Source organism: Rhineura floridana, chromosome 8 (genome assembly GCF_030035675.1).
Source record: "Rhineura floridana isolate rRhiFlo1 chromosome 8, rRhiFlo1.hap2, whole genome shotgun sequence".
NCBI lineage: Eukaryota > Metazoa > Chordata > Lepidosauria > Squamata > Rhineuridae > Rhineura > Rhineura floridana.
In genome coordinates this window covers 113,724,998-113,750,258 of record NC_084487.1, presented here as the reverse complement: position 1 = coordinate 113,750,258, position 25,261 = coordinate 113,724,998, and the positions used below count along the sequence as shown (strand labels likewise).

The 25,261-nt window shown below is 40.6% G+C and overlaps 1 protein-coding gene across 17 annotated transcripts in view; it reads left to right on the top strand.

The window, feature by feature from the left end:
- Nucleotides 1-25,261, top strand: part of MAGI2 (membrane associated guanylate kinase, WW and PDZ domain containing 2) — a 1,014,264-nt gene that overhangs the window by 83,595 nt on the left and 905,408 nt on the right. For 11 of the 17 annotated variants that reach the window (XM_061582129.1, XM_061582109.1, XM_061582110.1 and 8 more), the window contains exon 2: nt 9,993-10,046. The exons of the other annotated variants lie outside the window; for them this stretch is intronic. In XM_061582129.1, the coding sequence (XP_061438113.1) occupies nt 9,993-10,046 (54 nt within the window). The remainder of the gene's footprint in view (nt 1-9,992; nt 10,047-25,261) is intronic. 17 annotated transcript variants of the gene reach the window in all.

The following is a 25,261-nucleotide window of genomic DNA, read 5'->3' as shown; positions in this document are numbered from 1 at the left end:
AGTGGCCGCCATTTTAATTCACACTAGAAGCTCAACAGTTTCTGCCTATTTCTCCTTCCATGTACCACTCTCTACACCACATCCCATACTATTCTGAAAAATCTTCTGAGGAGGCCCTTCAAGGGGTGCAAGGGGCGCAAGGGGCTAGTAAACAGAGGTATAAATGAGAAATGCCTGTCTGCAAGAGGTCTGGTGTTTGCAATTGTTAGGATCCAACTAATTGGGATTGCATTTGAAAACTGATTTAATTCCTTGACTGTTGTTGAATATATCCATTAACAACTCATGCTCTTATTTGCTTAAAATGTGTCATTGTGCTGGCTCCAAAGAACAAGTAACACAAAATAGGGCTATAGCTTTTATTGAATTATTCGTTAAATATATATCCCAGCTTTGCTCCTGAAGGAGCTCAGAGCAGCAACAAAACAATTAACAAAAACAAAAAAACATTGTAAAGCAATTAAAAACATTGCTCACTGGCAGCAAGTGCAGTGTTTTCAGGACTGGTGACACGTGGTCCCATCGGGCTGCTCCACTCACCAGTCTAGCAGCTGCATTCTGCAGATTTTACTGGATCAACACTTGCCCCACTCCTCAGTGCTCTTCAGAAAGCATGAGAATTTCATTAATTTTCTACTGGACAAAGTTCCAGAATGCAAATAATTCTGGACACAGATAGTAGTGCCCTATTCAAAGTAGCCCATAACTAAGCCAGCATTTCCAACCCTTTTACTCAGCCAAGAAAATACTATATTCATTGCACTGTTCATTGTTCTAGCATAATGCGAAATTACACTTACTAATGTTCTTAAACAGCTGAGCTGTTTTCTGGCTATGAAAGAAAAGTCATTAATGCCAAAACCTTAGTCCAGGCCCCCTACTTGTAGCCTAGGAGTGAATCAGAGACAGAAGAGTCTTCTTCCCAAAGCTCTGCCCCCATGAATTGGCTCCTAAAATAACCTGCTGCCAACCATGCCCTAAAGAGGATTTATTTATTTATAAACATATTTGTATAATGCAATTTCATTTCAAAAAACATCAAAGCAATTTACAACAAATAAAATCCATAAAATAAAAACTATTAAAAACACAATAAAAACAAAGGTCAACTACAACAAAGAGACATCTTCTTTACTGCCTGCACAAGCCTAATAGAACAGAAAGGTTTTCAGCAGGCATTTAAAGGTTATAACAGAAGGCACCTGCTGAATCTCTGTTGGCAGAGCATTCTGGAGAGCTGGGCTGATAACACTGAAGGCTCAATTTTGTGTTGAAGTTAAATGAGCCTTGCCAACTCGGGGGATGACCAGCGCCGCTCCTGCAGATAATCTTAGTGATCTAGCTGGGATATAAGGGTTCAGGGGATTCTAGTCACTCATTCTCCAACTCATTGACAGGCTCAAAAAGGCCCTGCTCATAAGTTGGGACATGGGACTTCTGTAAAACGAAACAGAGAGTCCATTCACATAACTGCTCATTTGCTGGTTATGTGAAATAAGTCGGGTTGAAACCAATAGTGCTGAAGTTGGCAGTGATTAGTTTTGGCATTCAGTCACAACCACAGAATTTCAGCATTGTATGTTATCTACTAGAGCAATAAAGCAAAAGAGATGTGGTGTTGCTTTTGCTTAGATATCGGAAGATGTTATCAAATAGAAGGCATATTGGGTATTCCATATGTGTCTGTAGGGTTTGTATAAAGTGACAGGTTCTGAAAGTGAAAGTGTGTATGAGGATTCAGTATATGGATTTGAGCTATTATTTTTGGTATACTGTTTATTTATGAATGTGGTTGGTCATTTTACACGTCTTGACAAACGCCAGTGAAGACTCATGAACCAGAGGCGAGAAGGGAATTCCCTGGGCCTACAAATTGGTTGAAGATAGAGTGATATACCCAGTTTCACCTGCCCCATTGTCATCTCTAGCTTTACAGATTTTTGCACCACTAAAATCTCCTGAAAAACCTCTTTCATGAGATAGAAATGTAAGACACAGGAATAAGTGTACCCTTCACAAACCACAATGGCTCTTTCACACCATGTTCAAATCTCTAAAATAGCTATTGTCTATCTTCAGCCACTGTCCCGTCCAGAGCCGAAAGAATGAGGCTGGAGTGTGTGTGCAAGTAAATCTCGTTTTATTAGAGTAATGGATACATCAAAGGCATTGCGCTTCATAGGAAACCCTATGCTAACTCACTAGAGTCCCTAACTATACTCTAGACATGCTCTGCAGCGTGTGAAGGAAGTTGACTCAACGACCCCCCACTGGGAGTGGCAGGCTTATATAGGAAATGTTTTCGAACGCAATCTCTGACTCCTTCATAATTCCTGTCTTTGCCCTGTCCGTTTCTCACGGCGACGGGAACGAGGAGACAGGGGACGCACATCCAACAGCTCATCTGAAGACACCTGCTCCCGAGCAACGGGCTCGAGGTCAGGGGGCGGTGCCACACTGGAATCCTCCTGGGAACTGCTTGGTAAAGGAGGAGCTGGCACTGACTCTGAAGCTTCCCCCCACAAGTCCTCTGCATCAACTGGGGGCGGTGCGCTCGGCTCCTCGGAAAGGCCATTACTCGTGGAAACTGGCTGGAGAGCAGGCTGCCCCCCTCCCGCACGATCCTGCTCAGACACAACAATCCCCAACTCTGCTTCTTCTGGCTGCGGAGGTGCCTGAAACTCATGCCTCCCCCCTTCCTGTCCCTTCTGAGTTGGCTGCAGCGCAACAGCCACAGATCTGAAGCCACAAAGTTTTCTGTCCAAGTGTCCAAGTGGCTCTGTCTGCCCTCAGGTTATGTGTCATGTTGCATGATATAATTCAGGCCTCGGTATTTCTCAAAACCATAATCTTACATGCTTCAATTACAGTTTTTTTGGATAAAACATTATGGGTGTGATTCAGCCAAAGTTAAGCATTTAAATCCAATTGATGCTTAAATCTGTTCCATTCAAATAAGAGGGATTTTCTTAATTTTGATTGGATTTTAATCTACTTATTTAAGTTTTTTAAGTAGTTAAACATAGGTAACTGTGTTATTTCCCCTGCTACAACATTTTGACTGCTGCTTTTTAATTCTTTGCACTCGTTTATTAGTGATTTTGCAGTCCTTTGAAAAACTCTAAGCATCAGAATATCTCGTCATCATCTTGTCATCAATTTCTTACCTGCCCTTCACCATAGGGTCCCAGGGCATCTTACAGCAATTTAAAAAAACAATACTAGACAGTTTAAAACAGTCATAAGAATAAGGTGGTTCCTAAAAATAAATATCTCAGGTGTGCAAGGTGGGAGGACGGTATTGCAGCAACTTAATTTCCTATTGCATTGTTTCTTTGTCATGTGCAATTGTGATGAAATTGCAAACAACTTTTTCTTTAAATGCTACCCTGCATGTTTGTTAATTAAAGGAAAACAAAGACAATCTTCTTGAAAATGGAAATGGAATTAAATAATCTCACCTGATGTAATTTACCAAATTAATTGTATCTAATGCTTATTACAGAGGACCAAACCATCACTTACATGATATAACTCCTCAGAGAAAAAATAATATGGGAATATGATAAAGGGACATGATATTGTGACTGCTGAGAAAGAGAAGAAAAAAGAGCATCCAGCTAAAGTTATTTGTAACTATTTCACTAAAAGCAACAGGGTTTAACTTAATCACAATTAATTTTTCAATTAGTTTCAGTGGGTAATAGAATCTAAATTTAGCCTGATTGGGACCATTGTTTACATCTCTAGAAAGCAAGCATAGACAGAAACCTATGAAGAACTTAAGTTTTAGAACATATCTAACTACAAATCATGCTGCTTTCCCTAGCTATATCTTTCCAAAGCACTGGTGAAATTCATTAGATTCGATTTGATTCGATTTTAGATACAATATTTATACCCTGCTTTACTATTACAGAAATACTCAAAGCAGCTTACAATAAAGAACAAAAATACAATATAAAATAATAAAATATATGGAATTCATACATAGAGAAAAGCTCACTGCAACTGTCAGTTTCAAGTATGGACCAAATAATTAAACCCATCATCATTAGAAGCCTATGCTTCTATCTTTTCGGCACCAGGTTAAGACCTGGCTATGCTCCCAGGCATATTAATGTGTTAACTTCTATATTTCTGTTGTTCCTTGTTTGTGTTTACTATTGTTTGGTTGTTTTTATTATGATATTTTGTATTTTAATCTTTTTGTACACTGCCCAGAGAGCTATTTGCTATGGGCGGTTTAAAAATGAAACAAATAAATAAATAAATAAAATTAGGGTTGCCAGGTCAGAAGCATCCCAAGCCCTGAGATTTCAGAGGTGGGCCCTACTGATAAAGCATGATACAATAAGCACCAAAGTTGCTTGGAGCATACAATTCAAACAAAACATTTCTCTGATTGGAAGTTAAGACAAATCTTAGCTAAAATATGGTGTTCCCAAGTCCAGCTGAAATGACAGAATCATTCCTTCTCACCTGCTTAGGGAGCCTGGGGAGGGAACATTTGATCTAGCCTACTTGCTTCTGGCAAGAAGGGTTTAAGTGTCCTCAGGCCACGCCAGTCACCAGAAAGTCATTGTAGGAAGAAGGGAGCCTAGTGTTGTGGAGATGTTAGATGGGAGCATTCATGTGTAAACATGGATGCCATTGCAAGGCTGCAATTCTAAACACACATACTAAGGCACTAAGCCCCATAGAACTCAACAGGACTTACTTCTGAGTAGATATAGTTTGGATTGTGCTATTGGTAAAGCATAATTAGAGATCCTCTGAAAAGATATCCATGTGCAAGCAAGGCTGGCAACCCCCTGCCTGCCTTTTAACATGGCTGCTCCAAACATCTTTACAGACTTGACCCTTCACTTCAGAAAGAGGTTTGAGAAATGAGTAAGAGTAAGAAGATTCTCTACCTTTTTCTGCCTACCCTGTGGGTTGCTGTAAATTCACTTTGACAGCCAACCCAATTCCAGTGAGTAATAATTGACAGAGAGAAAACACACATGATTTGGTCTGCCTTCACAGACAGTAGCTTGGGGACAGCAGCAATTGCAGCCACACTTCCCAGTATGTGAAAAAAAACAAATCATTACCCAACCAACAAGATGCCTCATCAGTGGGTTTAAGAGGGTTGAGCTGAGCACAACTGGAACCACTGTTGTTGCTTCTATGGATGTAAGGGTGTGAGGTCAGAGGTAAATGAAATGTAAATAGAAAAACAAACAAAAGACAATGATAATTTCCTAAATGCAATACCATACCAACCGCAACAAGATTCCTATGAATAAGGCAGAAACTCAGCACCCCACAAACAGACAGGTTTTCTAACCAAAAATCAAAACTAAACAAACCTAGCAGCCAGTGAGCCAAGGTCACAGAAACCCCCATGCGGCACAAGCTGACCTGGGGGCTGCACTTAGTGAACAATGCTGCGGCACGATTGCTGGCATGAGTGAGACCCTATCAGCACATAATACTGAAATCTGCACTGGTTGCTGATTTGCTTCCAGACCAGTTTCAAGGTGTGCTTTCCATTTTCTGGGTGCCACATAGTACTTGTTCTGCTCTTGTAAGAAACTGATCCTTTAGTGTAACAGCACCTATACTTTGGAACTCCCTGCCTGTTGACATTAGGCAGGTGACTACATTGTACTATTTTCGGCACCTGCTAAAAACATTTTTTTGTTTAGGCAAGCCTACCCAGGTATGTAGAAGCTATTATGTTTTTAATCTGTTTTTAATTCATTGTTGGTTTCATTATTTTGAATGTTTTTAAATACCTATTGTTAAATGTTTTTGCCAATGATTTTGTTTCAATTACTTCTGTAAACCACTTTGAGGATTTTTACAATAAAGTGGGACATAAATCTTGTAAATAAAATACATAAATAAATTTTGGAGTCACTGTGACCCTTGGGTCTCCTTCCATTTTTAGGAACAAAGAATCTGCCTTAGTACCAAATTGCCCCAGTCGGTGGTATAACTAGCTCATGACACTGACTAGCATTGGCTCTCCAGGTTTCCAGGAAATTGAATATGCCCTACCACTGAGCTACAGCTCTTCCCCTATTTTAACAATTATCCTTTAAAATTGTTCTTTTCAATTCACAAATAAATGCAAAGCATACCTAGGGCAGATCCACACCATTCATTTAAAGCACATTCAACATAATTTAAAGCACATGAAGTCCATCACAGAATCTTGGGGGCTGTAGTTTGTTAAGGGTGATGGGAACTATAACTGTGAGAGGGAAACTACATTTCCCAGGATTCTTTGGGGGAAATTATGTGCTTTAAATGTATTATGTGGATCTACATTACTTCATAAACTTTGTCTGCATAGAAATCATTTTAATTAATTTTTAAAATCTTTTAAAACCAAAGTTTAATTGGTGACTATGGACTACTTCCCATCTCTCAGTCTAATCTGCCCCTCAGAGTGAAAACAACAGAGGGGGACCATGACCACCCCAAGCAAGAAGGACACACTTAACATGTAGAGGAAATAATATACAGCCATAGGGTGAAATCAGATACTTATTGGGACATAGTATGAAGAAATATTTATATAAGCATGAATGTCAAAGATGTTTATTATTTTCACAATATTTGTAAAGATATTTATAGTGAAATCCTATCATTGTTTACTCAGAAGCAAGTCCCAATGTGGCTTACTCAAACAGGGAAGCATGCACAGGATTGCAACCTCCAGTGATAAGGAACATCACTCACGCAACCTAAAATTCAGAATCATGTCATTTTAAGCTGTTTTGCAACTGTTTTATACTTGCTTTATGGTTTTTGGTTTTAAATGGATTTATTTGTTGTTGTGAGCTGCCTTGGTTTCCACCTCACAGGGTTGTTGGAAAGATTCCATGTACACACACAAATAAATATACACACACACTGGAGGTGCAAAAATAAATGCACCCCATATAATAGTTTATTGTCAAAACCAGTTGGTCATTGCAAAACATTTTTTTAAAAAAATAAAAGTAGTGACACCTAAGTAAGCCCTGCTTAATTGCTTTAAAAAATAGGATTGGAGGGGGAGAGAAAGATTTACAACACAATCCTTTGCTATGTTCAGTCAAAAGTCCCACTGATTTACAGCACAATCCTAACCATCTTTAGTCAAAAGTAAGTCCAACTGAATCCAATGGGGTTTATGCCCAGTTATGTGGGATTAGCATTGCAGCTTTCCCCCCAGAAAAGTGAATATAGGATTAAAGCTTCGTATTGAGAAGGGTTTCAAAACAGGCTATGAATTAGACAGACAAACTGCCCTCTTGAACAGTCCAGGAAAATTTAACCTTGTTTGACTCCTTATAATTACAAAAGTATAACACATTGCAATGGCATCATTAGCTGCAGCATGTACACTTTTTCAAATTGCTGTTAAAAAATTATTTGAATGATAAAATGTGTTATATGCTATTTTTGCAAGTAAAAACATTCATGTACACTTTTATTATAATCATAACTTAAATTGTTTACTTTGCATTCCCACCACAGTCCTGCTGTAATATTTAGTTCTAGATTTTCTGCTATATTATTGTAGAATGGCAATCTTTAACAAATAAGCTTTGAGGATGTAATGCTCAGAGGGGCTTCATTTGCAGAAGCTAAGTGATGTTTGTATTGTCCTCCAGATTATAAATAAATTTTGGAGTCACTATGGCCCTTGGGTCTCTTTCCACTTTTAGGAACAAATGAATCTGTCTTATATCAGGTCATTTGGTACCATCTAGCTCAATACTGATGACATGGACTAGCATTGGCTCTCTAGGCTTCCAGGCAATAATCTTTTTCAGAGATTGAATTTTGGACTTTTGCATGCAAAGCATCTGCCCTACCACTGAGCTACAGCTCTTCCCCTGTTTAAAGAATTATCTTTTAAAATTGTTCATTTCAGTACACTAATGAATGCACAGCATACCTAAGGCAGATCCACACCATTCATTTAAAGGACATTCACACAATTTGAAGCACATGAATCCCACCAGAGAATCATGGGAATTGTCATTTGTTAAGAGTGATGGGAACTATAACGGTGAGGGCAAAACTACACTTCCAAGGATTCTTTGGGGGAAGTCATGCTCTTTAAATGCGAGTTGGATGTGCTTTAAATGTATTGTGTGGATCCACTTCACAAACCTTGCCTGCATGCATATCATTTTAATTAATTTTTTGAAATGGAAATGAGCTATAAAGTTTACTGGATGACCATGAGCTACTCACCATCTCTTAGCCTAATCTGCCCCTCAGAGTGAAAACAGAGGGGGACCATGACCATTCCAAGGAAGACAGGCACAATTAAAATGTAGAGGAAATAATGTACAGCCATAGTGTGAAATCAGATACTTATTGGGACATAATATGAAAAAATATTTATATATGCATTACTATCAAAGATGTTTATTATTTTCACAATATTTGTAAAGATATTTATAGTGTAATCCTATGCATGTTTACTCAGAAGCAAGTCCCAATGTATTCAATTGGGCTTACTCAAACAGGGAAGCATGCATAGAACTGCAGCCTCAAGTGATAAGGGACATCACTCGTCCAACTGAAGATTCAGAATTATGGCACTTTCAGTTGTTTTCCAACTGTTCAATACTTGTTTTTATGGTTATTGGAATTTAAATGGATTTATTTCTTTTTGTCAGCTGCCTTGGGTTCCACTCAGCAACCCTACCTCATATTGGAAAAACTCCCCCCCACACACACACACACACTGGAGATACAAAAAATACATACACCCCATATAATAGTTTATTGTCAAAACCAGTTGATTATTGCAGAACATTTTAAAGAAAAAATAAAATCAGTATTAGTTTCCTAAAAATAAAAGTAGTGAAACCTAAGTAAGCCCTGCCTAATTGCTTTAAAAATAGGATTGGAGAGGGAGAGAAAGATTTACAACACAATTCTTTGCTATGTTTACTCAAACGTCCCATTAATTTACAGCACAATCCTAACCATGTCTACTTAAAAGTAAGTTCTATTGAATTCAATGGGATTTACTCCTGGTATGTGGGATTAGCATTGCAGCTTTACTCCCAGAAAAGCTAGTCTAGGATTAATGCTTCATATTGGGAAGGAACTGCCCTCTTCAACAGCCCAGGAAAATTTAAACTTGTTTGATTACCCATAATTAGAAAAGCATAACACAGTGTAATGGCATTTAGATCTCCTGCACACAAGAGAGAGAGTTTTGCTGCTGCTGAAAGCTATAAACTTACTCAGTTTATTTTCAGAGAAACAGGAAAAAAACAAGAATTTTCTAGACTTGCAGTGGGTTCTACCTATTGCCTGGAGGTCAACAAAACCCTTGTCAATCACAACCCTTACTTCACTTATTGGCTACAAATCTGAAAGGCAGGGTTAGAGCAGCCAGCTGTGGGCTCATTTAACAGAAGTTGTGGGGGGACGGCTGACGTCTTGGTGTATATCTCTTGAACCAGACCACCTAGAAACTTTTTTTTAATAGAAACTGAGAGTACGGAGATTGAGGTGACCCGGAGAGAACCCCAAAATCCATAGTCTGTAGGCAAAAACTAGAGACCTAGCAACTCTAATTGTCATTTAAATTTTCATAATGGTTGTGTATATTTTAAAATGTTTCTTTTTTCTCCCTACCATAGAAGCTATTTTTAACTCTAGATTGCAAATCCCATCACTTAGCTACTGTGCAATGCTTTTATAGGCTATATACATGGGGCAAAGTATAATCTTTACATATCTGGGGACACATATGATGTCAGAATCTGCTTTTCATGTATGAGTTAAGGTGGATTAAACCTTCCCCTACTCTTGAGTAGAACTCTGGAGATCTACAATAGTTCCTGATTGAGTGAGTGATGGTGATCCAAAAACCATGATTTTGGGCTGTTGGGTCCCAATATCTCATGTGGACCCACAGGTATGGGCATGTGGACTCTAGTGCTTCCACTATTTTTCCAGTCTTGTCTGTATTTTTCCAGGTGGAAATCCCAGGATAGCAGCATCCTTCAAGCCCTGGGGAGTCCTGAGCAGTGGTAAGGCCTTGTGGCATAGCTGTCTCTGATTATGTACTTTTGTTGAATGTTAAGTAAACACAATTCAGGATGTGTGGAGAGAGTGGAAATCTTTGAGGAAGAATGAATGCAAGGGAAAATTATGTGGTGCTCAAGCCTCTCCATAAGCAGGAGGAGGAAATAACATCCATTGGAGCAACAGCAAAGTTCTGAGACAGATCCTCTCCTCTGATTTACCACAATTCCTGTTGGGCTGACAAAGTGCAGTGTGTATTAATGCTGAACTACTGCAATCCTTTGTCTGTCTTTCACCAAGGTAGACAAAATCCCCATAGTATCAAAAGAACCGTTCAACTTTTTCTGCATGCTTTGGGCTTATGTTTTTCAAATAGCAGCTGTCTTCCCTCCTGCCCGGTGGCAAACCATCTTTGAAACTGTGGAGACTTTTAATTAACAGCTTATGATATGGCACAGATATCTGTAAGTTTTTTTAAAAAAAAATCTTACTAGCCATGTCCAAGCCTTCAGTGAGACCAAAGTAACCCTTAGAGTCCTGGTGACTGAAAAGAAAAAGTAAAATCCTAAGTATTCTTTAGAGGAGGGGAGAGCAAGTGCATAGCATAACCAGAGTCAATCTGTTCTGCCAGAGTCAAGGAAAAACAGAGCTGTTCCTTGTAGTACTAAAATGTTCTTTGTATCTCTCTAAACCAGAGGGTTCTTAACCTGTGTGCATGGACCCAGGTGGGCTTCAGGGAGTCTGTGAATCAGGTGTAATAAATTACATATATTTATTTATGGGAGCCCATAGCTTTCATCAGATTCACAAAGGGGCCCATGGCCCAAAAAATGTTAAAACTCACTGCTCTAAACAGTAATGATGCCTGACACGTGAAGGACATTTAGCAGCTTTTAGATGAACAGCTCTGATTTATAGTACTTAGCTTCAAACTAGCTACTTTTTTCTGTGTATTTTCAATATATTAACACAAGCTGCAGTTCTGAACTTAAAACCACATCTTTTAAAATAGCATAAATGTACTAAATGTGGGCACATTACACATCTGTAGCATGTGTCTGTTATAATAATACTTATTCAACTATCTGATTTTATTTAGGTTGTTGTTCTTGGATAACTAACCTATAATGGCAGTTTTCACAAAACCAAAGTATCACATGATAGCCCCAGTTATTTGAACTAGTTCTTACACCACAATGCAAAGCCTTATGGGCTAAACCATAGTGATAAAGCTCATGTCATGCATGTATAAGATCTCAGGGTTAATTTCCAGTCAATTAAATGGAGAACCCGTGAAGAACCTGTGGCTCATAAGCCTGCAAAGCCTCTTACAGCAGTGTCCTAAAAACAGGTGTATCTTCCTCTTATCCCCAACTTATCTGCAAAAGTGCGTCTTTTTCCTCTGGTGTGGCACCATTGCTAAAAGGTCTTAGTGGATAGGAAGCAGGAGGGAGCACTCAGTGGGAAGGAGAGAAAATGCATAAGATGGTTCCCTAAAGACCAAAACAGTGTTTCCTCTCCTCCCCATAACAACACATCTGTGCCTGTTCTTCAGAGACACACGTGTGTGTGTGTGTGTGTGTGTGTGTGTGTGTGTGTGTGTGTGTGTGTGAAAGAGAGAGTGCTGCATATGTGGTGAATGCATGTGCTGTATGTGTGCATTGGTGTGCATTATATATGTGCTGTATGTGTGGTGAATGTGTATGTGTCGTGAATGAATGATCTGCATGTGTGTGTACATGTGCCTACGCATCAGCTGCACCCACCATTGGCATTATGCAGCCCTTGGGCCAAAAAGGTTTAGCCACTCTTGAATTAAAGGATCTTAGAGAACAGAAGGGAATTTGCCTGATATTGTTGTTAGTTGGGGCTTGAAGGATAACTGGTCTGATTTAGCGCAAGCCAGATTCTTATACCTTGAGTATCTCTGCAGCCCTGCTCATGGTGCAGATTCTTCTGCGGCTGAGTGCCAAACTAAGCATGCACTTAAAACACATAACAGGCAGCTATGCTTCTTTTTCCTTAACTAATTACAGGTACAGGAGAGCCCAATTCTCACTGTGAAGGCAGTGTGCCGGAATGGGAGACCTCTCTCTTTATTCCCACACTGGCATTGGAATGAAGATCCACAGACACACACTTGGCTAGGAGCCTTACAGAAAAGTTCCCATGAGGACTTTTCCCCTAAGGCTTTTATCTTGGTGCAGGGGTGGGGTGCTGGAGGATCAGAGGGAAGATATAGTCTCCACTTCCTTCATGCTGCTTTTGGAGTGTGAATCAGGTTTCCCTGCTCCTGTAATTACCTACATAAAAGAAATATTGCTGTTTGCTTTGTCTTTAAGCACAGTGTCTAACCTGGCCTTGACAACAGACATGTAGAGGTCACAATGAGAACCTGCAACTTGGATGCAGTTGGAAATTGGTACCTGCTTGTAGAAAAGTAGGGCTCTTGCAAACACACCCTAACCCTGTCTGCTTAGTTAAAATAATTTAAGCATCTTTTGGCATTTCACTTTCATAAGTAATCTTCTAAAGTCAATTGGATCCAATTCTCAGAACTGCATACAATGTAGCGTATGGTGGCAGTAGCATATTCCTTCTCCTATTTCTAATGATAGTACACTGTATGCCTGAAGCATTTGTTGTCTCCAGAAGCATTTTATTAGAAGTATATTTTTTCCTCCTTCTTTATCTGTTTGTATTTAATAGCTAAGCTGGAAGGCATAACCGGACATCTGTTGTAATGGGATATTGTTATGCTACTGAGCTACAAAAGCTGACTAATGTAAACTAAACAAGAAGAGGCAAGATACTAGTATGTTAAGCTGTGGGGTATACATCTTTTTCTAAGTATTTTGGATAGCAAAATATGAAATGCCTTTGAACATAAAAGCATTGAGGTGCAAAACAATACGCTTGTATTGCACTTGTATTGTATTACAGTGAGTTAGTACTCACTGGATTTTTAAAAAATGACAAAACCTAAATATCTGACACACTGAGTTGTATTGTGGTGTGTAACAAAATGACAAAGTCGTGAACCAAGAGGTTCCTTGTTCTAATATCACCAATTTTATGAACGCACTGGGTGACATCCAATGTTAGTCATGCTCAGAGAAGACCTATTGAAATCAATGGATTTAAGTTACTTAAGTTCATTTATTTCAATATGTCTATTCTGAGCTTGATTTACTTGGATATCACCCGCTAGGTAATATTAGGCACGCCATTACAGCTTCAGCCCCCCATTTGCAAGATGGGAGTAATAATATGATATTGTTGTAAGGATTAATCTTTTTATTAGAGAATGTTTGATTACAGATCAATGTACAGGCAGTGAAGCATCATATACCATTCCCATACAAGTTTGGTACATGCAGAAGAAGTTTTTAGCCAACAGTAGTAGGAAGCAGCATATAATAGGCATGCAAGGTATTTTAGGGAAGGTGGATGGCAGATCAAGGTCAAAGTCCAGTGAATGACTATCAAAGAAGGGAGATCGGGACAAAGCCAGTCTTGTCTTGTCTGAGGCCAGTGAACTGTGCCAGTCACCTTCCCCCAATTGCAGCCTCCAGTCGTGGATCCTTGGCAGCGGGAGTTGCTTCCCTGAGCTGAGGCATGGAAGTCCTTCTAAGATGTTCTCTGTGGTGGTTGTGCTGGTGTCCAGTGTATGCAAATAGCATGATGATGTAAGGTGTGTGAGAATGTTACACATAGTAGTTTCTGGAGTACAAGGTTACATACAACAAGCAAAGTAAAGAGAAAATGCTACATTTAAGTTAGGGGTAGGAAGCAATAGAAGCATCTGGCATGTAAGTCCTGTTCTGGGATTTGCATTGGTAAGCCCGAGACAGATCTTCTGATGCAGAGTCTATCACTGGGGAGTGGGGCATGGTGGTGGTCATGCATTCTGTGGGAGTGTCAGAGTCATCTGGGTTTTTACCTGTCTTGGGTGTCCAATAGTTTTTGGCTTCCACCTGTGGAAAAACTCACTGGGCTTGTCTGCAGCATGGTGTTGCCTTTTGGCCCTGATGCAATTTGGGGGAGAACCAAGAAGATGGGGTTCCCTCCTGGTGAAGGAGGAGGGAGCATTTTGTGGCTCAACCCCTCTGGGCATAGTGGGATGAGGCTGCTGTGGCTCACATCTTGTGGGTCAAGAGGGCAAGCCATTTATTCAGGGTTCCTGTCCATTTCCACAGTGATTGTGTGTATGGATCATTTGTGGCTCCTCCCCTCTGGGGAGGTGAGCCAGCTCCTCTCACTGGTGGTGGTCTGTGAAGTGTTCAACGTATATATTCAGGGACCACCGGGTGGTGTCTGACACCATTAGTTTGTGCCTGAGTTTGGCACAGGGTTTGCCCACACGGAAAGCTCTCAATATGGGTTTTGTTGTCAGGGTTCCAGCCTCCTAGGACTCTGACAAGAATAACATGGACAGAGACTTTGTACCCTCTCTCCCTGAATGCCTCTGCCTGAGGGGCGTACTTGCAGTGTTTGCTTTCCCTGGCTTCCTTCATGGATGCTTTTTTTGTTTTCAAAGGGGATGGTTACATCTACCATGATGATTTTCTTTTTTCCTTCATGACGGATGATGATGTCAGGTCTCGGTTGGCTCCCTGGGTCTGGTATGGAGCAGTTCAGGGAGATGGTCCCATTGAGGCAGGGATAGCTTTGGCCAGGTGGTTCATCACTGTGTCATGTTGGTGATTCCATGTCATCGGGTGGGGCTGACAGCTGCAGAGCATGTGTGGAACGGTCTCATTGGAATCTCTGCAGAAGCAGTGGCACTTGTCTTGGTTGCCAGATTTGACAGCCCGTTTAGGGGTACAATGCTGAGGAGGGCACAGTGCACAAAACACCAGCCAGCAAAGTATATGAAACCTTCTTGGGGCATGTAGTTGTTGCTGGCATCCCATTATGAGATGACTTCAAATACCTTTCCCTAGTCTCACTTGTTCTTGAGTGCGATGACATAATTCTCCCTCACTGACTCTTTCAGGGTACTTTCAAAATAACTCCTTGCTCTGTGGGTGAAGAACTGCAGTTATGGTGGGTTGCCTTGGGGGGGGTGATCTGTGGGCCTTTTCTGCATTCCAGGCTTAATGAGCTTGTTGAGGTGGCGTGTTGCATTCCGGGTTAAAGTGAAAAGGGACACATCATTGCCGTCATGGCCAAATTGATAAGCCAAAAGGCCGAGAAGCAATGTTGCAAGCATTACTGAGATATTAAATGGTAAACTATTATTTTTGCATATTTTCACATATGTAAAATATTAAATAATACATGCAGAACTTTTAAAATGTCACGAGATGCAAAATAAATTAAGAATAAAGCAGTTATATAAGCAATTCATGAAAGTGTAGCCACCCGTCCCATCCTCCCCTTCACCTATAAGCCCTTTTTGCTTACTGCCACTGTCTTCACTGAGAAGGCAATGCCAGAGATAGATCCTTTTGCCAGTCTTCCCATTGTGAATGCCAAGGCAAGTACAATGAATCATTCCTTGTTGCCATCTCCCCTGGCCCTGGGACTCAAGCACACGAACCACCTCCTTGTTACCACTTTCTTTTGCATTCTTGGGTCCAAAAAGATGGTCATGCTACCTACAGAAATCCTCAAAACAGGACATCCTAGAGGAGGGGGGCAGGTAAGGATCTGCTGACTGGCATCACTTGACAGCATCAGCCCTGATCTGGGCCTGATTGCTGTGCCAGTTCCAGGCTGGTGCAACAATTTGGCTACCGCCTGCTTCCTGCTCCAGCTGCATAAGTGATGGACATAAATGTACAGTGGCTCCACCTCTCTCACTCGCCACCAGTGTCTGATCGGGGTTTGGATTGTCTGGTGAGGCTGGAATCCCATACACACTTATGTCAGCTTCAGAGGGGTGATAGCTGGGCTGTAAACTCATTAGCCAGCACCTAGCTGGGTCGTAAATCTGCCAAGGCTAGGAGATAACAGGAACGGGATGAGGGAAGGTCAGAGGAGGTGTTCTGAGCACACGTACCAAAATCAGTGTCCAAAAGCACAGTCAAGGAGGGAAAGCTGGGTCCAGTGAACCAAGAGTTCAGTCTGAGGGTCTGGGTTCTGGAAGCTGGGTCTCACATGGAGGTCACAACCGACGTTGTAGTCAGCAGCCTGCTGCAGTCACGAACTGCCTGTTAAATCCCACTCCCTCAGACAGGTAATCAGCCTCCTGGCTTCTAAGAGCTTGCTTGTCTTAAAAGGCCAGACCAACTTCGTTGTTGCAATACTCGCTGGTGTCTTTGCTCTGCAGGGGGGAGGGGAGCTTCCTGTTCATTCTCTGAATCTGACTGAGGGGCTTCAGCCGTGTCCTGGACACTCTCCAGCTGAGGGAGAGCTGGAGCTGCGTCCTTGGGGACTCTGCTTGTTCCTTCTCCCGGGTCTGCTGCTGCTGCCCCCGAGTTCTCCTCCTCTTCTGAGGAGTCCTACGAAGGGGCCATGACAACTTACTTGATTGTAATTTAAGTTGGACTCAGTAGGTTTTATTTTTGACTAGACAGATCTAGGATTGCTCCTTAGGGTACCTGTTTTCATTTAAAAAAAAATATTTCTTATATATTATTCTACATTTTTTATGTTCAATAATATTGTGTGAGTTTATTTCTTTTTTTCTCATTAATGTAATAGCCGAACAATACAATTTGATGGACTGACTGCTACTGTTCAATCACCAAATGCATTGCATGGCCTAGTTGCTGTTTCTTTTTACAATTTGATTTTCTTAGGTATGTGGGATTAGCATTGCAGCTTTACTCCTAGAAAAGTGAATATAGGATTAAAGCATCATATTGAGAAGGGTTTCAAAAAAGGCTATGAATTAGACAGATAAACTGCCCTCTTGAACAGTCCAGGAAAATTTAAATTTGTTTGACTCTTTATTAGAAAAGTATAATACATTGTAATGGCATCATTAGCTGCAGCATGTACACTTTTTCAGGTTAAGGCCATGTGGTGCACACCCGCTGTACCAGACAGTATATCCAGAAGTTCTCCCTCTTAGTCATTGTTATTGGATCTGTTGGCATCTCTATAACTGTCAAAACTCTCTCTCTGTCTTTCTCTAATATTTTAGCAGTGCTATACCTTAGCTATGCTATATCTGCTGTTCTTGAATTGTGTTTATGTGACTATTAGAGGGTGACTTCTATTTTTCTCAGGAAAGGGTTATCGGCTCTCAGTTAAACATCACCTCTTGTTAAGTGCAGACTTTTTATTAAGTTTTGCAGAGTCTCAGAACTTATACCAACTATGTCTACTATTACAAAAAATAAACAAATCCCAAGTTATTGCTGTGACACATGCCAGAAGAAATCATGCCAGATTTTTACCATCCTCCACCTATGCCGCATTCTAACCCTGTTAAGAAACATTACCTGCAGAGAGGATATCAATCTTCCCAGGAAATCCTGGTACCTGTTACCTGAGCCTTTTTCTATTACAACAGCTTCATCAGAGTTAGCATGCAACAGTGGCTTGGTTTGAGTGATGAGGCTTACATTCAATCTGAAATAAACATTTATTTAATATAAGCAATGTTTATCTTAAGGTGTAGAACAAACACATACTTCTTAATGGCACAGAAATAAAAGCAAAAATATTCCTAACTGCTTACAACATACAGAAGCTATTTTCACATGTCACATTGAACAAATGGAGGTATGGGGAGCAGGATCTTACATTCAGTCCCACATTCAATCTTACATTACAACTATACACACATTCCACTTTCTCCCCAGCACTGGAACTCCTGGAAAAGCAGGATTGTCAATCACAATCAAGGAGTTTATGCATGTACCTTGGTTCACATGTACATTACATGCATTCAACTGCACATGTAGAGGGGACAAATAGGATTACACATGTGGTTTCTCTCTACACTTTCAGTGTAATATCTCAAAAATGTGTTGTTAGTGTTAGAGAAATTTTTGGGTTCTTTGGACTGGGGTTCCTTGAAGAAATTTGAAGACACAGGCTTGAAGCAAAAAGGTAGGTCTTTATTCTTTACCAGCGTACGCAGGGTCAGCCTCCCAGAGAGTCTGAAGAGGACTGCAGTGAAGCACAGTCTGCATGGATCTTTTATACAGCACTAAGTACTAATGTGACATTAGTTTACCAATCCCACAAGTTCCTTCCCACATAACGTAAGTTCCTCCTCTTTGCAATCTTTCCAAACCAATCAGAAAACATTAGGTAATTCTACTCTCTAGTTACATGAACAGGCAATTTGTCACTGTTTTAATATACTTCTTATTCCAATTTTCTGTCTGTCTTACTAAAATCACCATTGTTCTGCTGTCCCCCATGACTAATGCATTTCCAGGCCAGCTGAAACCAGTTACTACCATACACTACATTCTTCTATTGTGAGTGGGCTTTCATTCAGACCCTGTGCTTTCATTGTTCCTGCTCGGCCAGGAAGACCCAGGTATACCTGGAGATATTACAACATGTTCCTTAACGATAACAGGCTGGGTTTGGCTCATTCAACTTGAGGTGACTGGACATTCATGAGTACCACAGTTTTATTAGTTTGCTATAGGGGTTCTTATTTCTTATATTTTCTTAGAAATCCCATTACAAGCTTAGAAAATACATAGCTATAGAGGAAGGGTTAAGATTACAGTACTGGACTATCACTGGAGACCATACATTTAAGAAAAGGCACTGGGTGATTCTGAGCCAGCCACTATCTCTCAGCTCCAGAAGAATGGAAAAGGCAAACTACCTAAAAAATACCTTGTTACCATGAAACCCAATTACAGAGTTTGTATTCTATTAAATGAAACACACCAGATCATTTTAAAACTCAAAGTTTCTCTCATTACTGTTTTGAAAAGGTTACAAAGTTTTTCCACTACTCGGAGCACTTGTTCTACAGAATACCAGAATAAGAATAATATATATATATATGATTGCCAAGAAATAATTACTTTCCCAGGATCAAACAGTTTAAAACATCAATCATAGATTATATGCTTATTGCTTCCAAACAATATACAGTAGGGCCCCACTCCTATGGCGGGTTATGTTCTAGATCCCCACCGAAAAGCGGAACCCACCGAAAAGCGGAACTCCATCAATAAAATGGCGCCAGATGCCCAAAAAACATTGTAAAAGCGGAACAAGCACCATATGAGTGGGACCTTACTATAATTGAAAACCGGTGTAAAGTGGGGCCCTACTGTACTCATTAATTAAAGTCAGTCACACACAGGCTTATTTTGGCAAAAGCAGGAGTTCAAAGTGAGTTGAATTGACCATTGCCTGCTATTCAAGACCTCACTCACAGGCCTGATTTTATAGGCTAGGATTTTTGTTGTTGTTATGTGCCTCCAAGTCGACTATGACTTATGGCCACCCTATGAATCAGTGACCTCCGAGAGCATCTGTCATGAACCACCCTGTTCAGATCTTGTAAGTTCAGGTCTGTGGCTTCCTTTGCTAGGATTTTAGGATTCTCAAAATATATTTCTTAACCTATATCTCTATTCACTAATAGGCAAAAAACCTTGCGGTTTAAGAATGTGCCTATAGCCCACAGCTATTTCTATCAAACTTTAAAAAGCAGGGAAATTGGGCAGCTATAGTGAATGCACCAGGGGAGCAGGAGACCTGAACTCCTCTCTGAGATATTGTACTGCACCTTGGTACACCAGTGAGTTAAGGGCAATGAAACAGGCTGGACAACTGCTGGAGTGCAAGTGGCAAAAGACGTGCTATGAGGGTGATCGGGCATGAGTAAAACATAACCATGCCTACTGTGTGGTGGTGAGGGCGGTGAAGAAGGCCCACTTCTCTGCCTCCATTGCATCCTCAAGTAGCCGTACAGTGGAGCTTTTCTGTATTGTCAGGGGTCTGTTGACATCAAGACCCTTCAGAGGCCCACTGTGAATTGTTTGCAAGGCACTTTGAGAGTAAAGTTGCTCGCCTCCGTAGCAGTCTTGATGCCCCATCCACATCTACTGTAGTCCCCAATAAGGTGTCCAGTGCAACATCTGCTGCAACTTCTTGGGAACGGTTTCAGTTGATGCAGCCTGATGATGTAGACAAGGTGCTTGCGATGATGGGGCCAGCAATGTGTCCTCTTGACCCTTGCCCTTCTTGGCTTATTAAAGTTTGCCGAGGGGGGTTGACCGAGTGGATCCAGGATGTGATCAATGTATCATTGTGGGAGGGAGTGGTTCCAGCCACCCTGAAAGAGGTGGTGATCCAACTGCTTCTGACAAAGCCCAGCCTGGACCCATTGGTCTGTGACAATTACCGACCAGTCGCAAATACCCCCTTCTTAGGAAAGGTGATTGAGAGGGTTGTGGTGCACCAATTGCAACTACTCTTGGATGAAACAGATTATCTTGACCCATTCCAGTCTGAATTGGCTTTGGTCGGCCTGATGGATGACCTTTATCAGGAGAAGGACAGGGGGAGTGATCTCTCAGCACCTTCTGATACTATTGACCATGGTATCCTTCTGGGCCGACTTGGTGAGATGGGTATTGAAGGCACTGTTTTACAGTGGTTCCAATCCTATATCCAAGGCCGTTTTCAGAGAATAGCATTCAGTGATTGTCTTTCAGCCCCCTGGCAGTTGTGATGTGGGGTGCTGCAGGGTACCATCTTGTCCCCCATGCATCTATATGAAGCCATTGGGAGCGGTCATCCGGAGATTTGGGGTGAGGTGTCAGCAGTACACTGATGATACCCATCTCTATTTCTCTGTAACATCTGAATCAGGAGAGGCCATGTAAGCCCTGGACCACTGCCTGGACTCGGTGGTGGGCTGGATGAGGGCCAATAAACTGAGTCTGAATTCTAGCAAGATGGAGGCACTGTGGGTGGGTGGTTCCCGAGTTCAGATAATTTGACAGTTGCCTGCTTTCGACGGGGTTGTACTCCCTCTGAAAGAGCAGGTCCGTAGTCTGGCGGTGCTCCTGGATCAATCTTTGTCACAAGAGGCCCAGGTGACCTCAGTGGCTAGGAGTGCCTTTTACCAGCTTTGGCTGGTAAGACAGCTGCGGCTGTTTCTGGACCGGGATAGCCTGACCACTGTTGTCCATGCACTGGTAACCTCTAGGCTCGATTACTGTAATGCTCTCTATGTTGGGCTGCCCTTGAGGTTGGTCCAGAAGCTGCAGCTGATGCAAAACGCGGCGGTGAGACTGCTCACTGAGGCAGGGTATCACCAACATATCACCCCGCTGCTGGAAGAATTGCACTGGCTGCCCATTTGCTACTGGGCCAAGGTCAAGGTTTTAGTCTTGGTGTACAAAGCCCTATACAGCTTGGGACCAGAATACCTCGAAGACCATCTTATCCCTTATATACCCAGTCGATCACTGCACTCTGTAGCTGAGGGCCTCCTGCAGATACCATCTTATCAGGAGGTCCATTCCACAAAACATAGGAAGTGGACCTTTAGTGTAGTGATATCTACTCTTCGGAATTCCCTCCCCTTAAATATAAGACAGGCATCATCTCTGTTATCTTTTTGGCACCTCTTTCAACAAGATTCTTAAGTAGAGACCTTATCCCAGTCTGCGTCTGTGTTGGAATTGCTTTTTAAGATGTTTTAAAGCTTTTTTTTTTTAAGTTGTTTTGTTTTAATATGTTGTATGTACTATTACTAATAATAACAACAACAACAATAACAATAAAGAAGTCATGTCTCAGAACTCAGGCCCCAGATGATGAATCCACTTAAACTGTGAGAAAAGTAAATTTCTTTTAATATGATAGGTAATCTGGTTAAAAATATTTAACTGTTTTGAATAAACTCCAGGTCAGCATGCATGAGAATTATCCAGCTGAAGCCTTAGATATGGTAGCTTTTTATACTGAAAATGAATTTACATGTGAACTATTTTTGTTTCTTGAGAAGAACAACAAGGGCTATATCATCACTGACAACTGGCTATCGCCAGCAAAATCTAGTCAAAGCTATTAAGTAAATGCAAGTTCAGTAATCAAAGATTAAAGCAGAAACCCTTTATTGTGTCATTGAATCAATCTATAGTTCTGAAAAGCATCCAAGTAATTAAAGGGCACTTAAATGAAACACATGCTGATAAATTAAGTGATTTCACAAACTGATTTTTATAATAATGTCTTATTAAAATGTCCATAAAATGTCCTACCCTATTCTAGTCCTGTTTTTAAAAGGAAGAATATAAAAGTGCTAATTTTAGATGTGAAAAATGAAGATATATCTATCAGGTTCTACAGTGTTAGAAAATAAAGTGAGCACATTCAAATGTAGCAGAGTATAAGATTTAATCTGTTTAATCTGTTTAATTGGTAGATTAATTAAAAAAACACCTTAACTGACTAATTGGTAAAGACCAATTTTAATCAATGGGGTGGACAGTTAAGCCTATGTTTGTTAATTGTTTTGAGTACAGTGAAGTTGGACAGGTGGGGGAAGGCATAAAGTCCCATCTATCATGACTTCCAAAAATTGTGCACAGTTATTTTGGAAAACTGAACCATTCCCTCATTTGGGACAAATTTGTGTGCACATAGACATGTGCTGTCTCCAGGGGAAGAAAAATAATTGAAGTCACAGCCAGCTGTAAATATGTTTTTAGTAGGCTTTCAGTCTATTCACAATCTATCCATCATAAACAATAAAAGTTTTAGTTGATAAGTATCCCAGGTAGAGTTAGGAAACAGTTTTGTCTGATTTGATACAGTATAAGACACCTTCCTATGCTTGTGTAGGATACAACTATTGTCCTCAATAAATAATATGAACCAACAAATAATGCATTAAGCACTACACCATTGCTTAGGACTTTGTTAATCCACTGACGACTCCTTTTGCAAGTGCCCCCACACACTTTAAGTCCCTGATTATGGAGACTTAACGGAAGAGTAAGGGATAAAAGCTGCTCTTAAAATACTTGGAAGAAACAGATCACCAGGAACAGATGGCATACCAATAGAATTGCTACAAGCTACTGAGACTGAATCTGTCCAAATTTTGACAAAAATTTGTCAAGAAATTTGGAAAACTAAGCAATGGCCCACAGACTGGAAGCATTCAATATATATCCCACTTCCAAAGAAAGGGGATCCCAGGGAATGCAGTAATTATCAAACTATTGCCTTAATATCCCATGCAAGTAAAGTAATGCTCAAGATTCTACAACAAAGGCTCTTACCATATATGGGGTGAGAAATGCCAAACGTCCAAGCTGGATTTAGAAAGGGAAGAGGCACCAGAGATCATATCGCAAACATACATTGGATAATGGAACGGACCAAGGAATTTCAGAAGAAAATCACCCTGTGCTTTTTACAGCAAAGCCTATGACTGTGTAGATCATGAAAAACTATGGAATGCTTTAAAATAAATGGGGGTACCACAGCATCTGATTGTTCTGATGCGCACCCTATACTCTGGACAAGAGGCTACTGTAAGGACAGAATATGGAGAAACCAATTGGTTCGCAATAGAAAAGGGTGTGAGATGGGGTGTATTTTATCACCCTATTTGTTTAATCTGTATGCAGAACATATCACACGGAAAGCAGGATTGGACCAAGAAGAAGGAGGTGTGAAAATTGGAGGGAGAAATATCAATAATTTAAGATATGCAGACGTTACCATACCACTAGCAGAAACCAGTAATGATTTGAAACAAATGCTGATGAAAGTTAAAGAGGGAAGCACAAAAGCAGGACTACAGTTCAATGTCAAAAAGACTAAAGTAATGACAACAGAAGATTTATGTAACTTTAAAGTTGACAATGAGGACATTGAACTTGTCAAGGATTATCAATACCTTGGCACAATCATTAACCAAAATGAAGACAATAGTCAAGAAATCAGAAGAATTTATTTATTTATTAAATTTGTTAGACGCCCATCTGGCAGGGGTTATCCTGCCACTCTGGGCGACGTACAGTAAAATACAAATACTAGACTAGGACTGGGGAGGGCAGCTATTATTATTATTACTATTATTAACTTTATTTATACCCCACCATTTTTCCAAATTGGAACTCACGGCGGCTTCCAGATAAAAAACACATACAATTAAAAACCTATCAAAATAAAAGCATACAATACATAAATGAATAAGTATAAACAGATATAATTAAAAATGAACTCTAGTTTAAAATAGCATTAAACTGTTTCTAATAATTAAAAAACATAATCATAAAATCAGAATAATTAAAAAATAAACTGGCAAGAACAATATAACATCCTTTTGGGCCTGTCCTTCGCCACCTTCGGAATCAAAGGCTTGCTGAAATAAGAAAGTTTTTAAATGTCGGCGAAAGGACTGCAGGGAAGGGGTCATTCTTATCTCCCTAGGGAGAGAATTCCAAAGACTAGGGGCCACCACCGAGAAGGCCCTATCTCATATTCCCACTAGTTGTACTTGTGCGGATGCAGGTATTGAAAGAAGGGCCTCTCCTGAAGATCTCAGGATCCGGGCAGGCACATAGAGGGCGATGCGATCTGACAAATAGCCTGGACCCAAGCTATATAGGGCTTTATAGGTCAGCACCAGGAAGCATCCTCCAGGAAGGATCGGAGCCACTGCTATGAGAGAACTAGAAAAGGCCCTCAAATGCAAAGATGTATCACTGAACACCAAAGTGAGGATCATTCAGACAATGGTATTCCCAATCTCTATGCATGGATGTGAAAGCTGGACAGTGAAAAAAGCGGGCAAGGGAAAAATCAACTCATTTGAAATGTGGTGTTGGAGGAGAACTTTGCGCATACCATGGACTGCGAAAAAGACAAATAATTGGGTGTTAGAACAAATTAAACCAGAACTGTCACTAGAAGCTAAAATGATGAAATTGAGGTTATCATACTTTGGACACATAATGAGAAGACCTGATTCACTAGAAAAGATAATAATGCTGGGAAAAATAGAAGGGAGTAGAAAAAGAGGAAAGCGAAACAAGAGATGGATTGATCTAGCCTGATGAAGAGTTATGGAGAACTCAAACGCCCACACACTATTTTGTCATATTTGAGTTATTCTAATAAAGATGTTGCCCTAATATATATTTTGCCATTTTTCTTGTGCACCAATATGGCTACATTTTTGTGTGACGTGGAATATCCCATTTGAAAAAGGGCCCTAAAGCCAGGAGGTGTTATCTCAGATGTTGCATGGTTATATTAAGACTCCTATGCAAGTCATTAAAACAATAATAAAAATCATCAAATAGATATA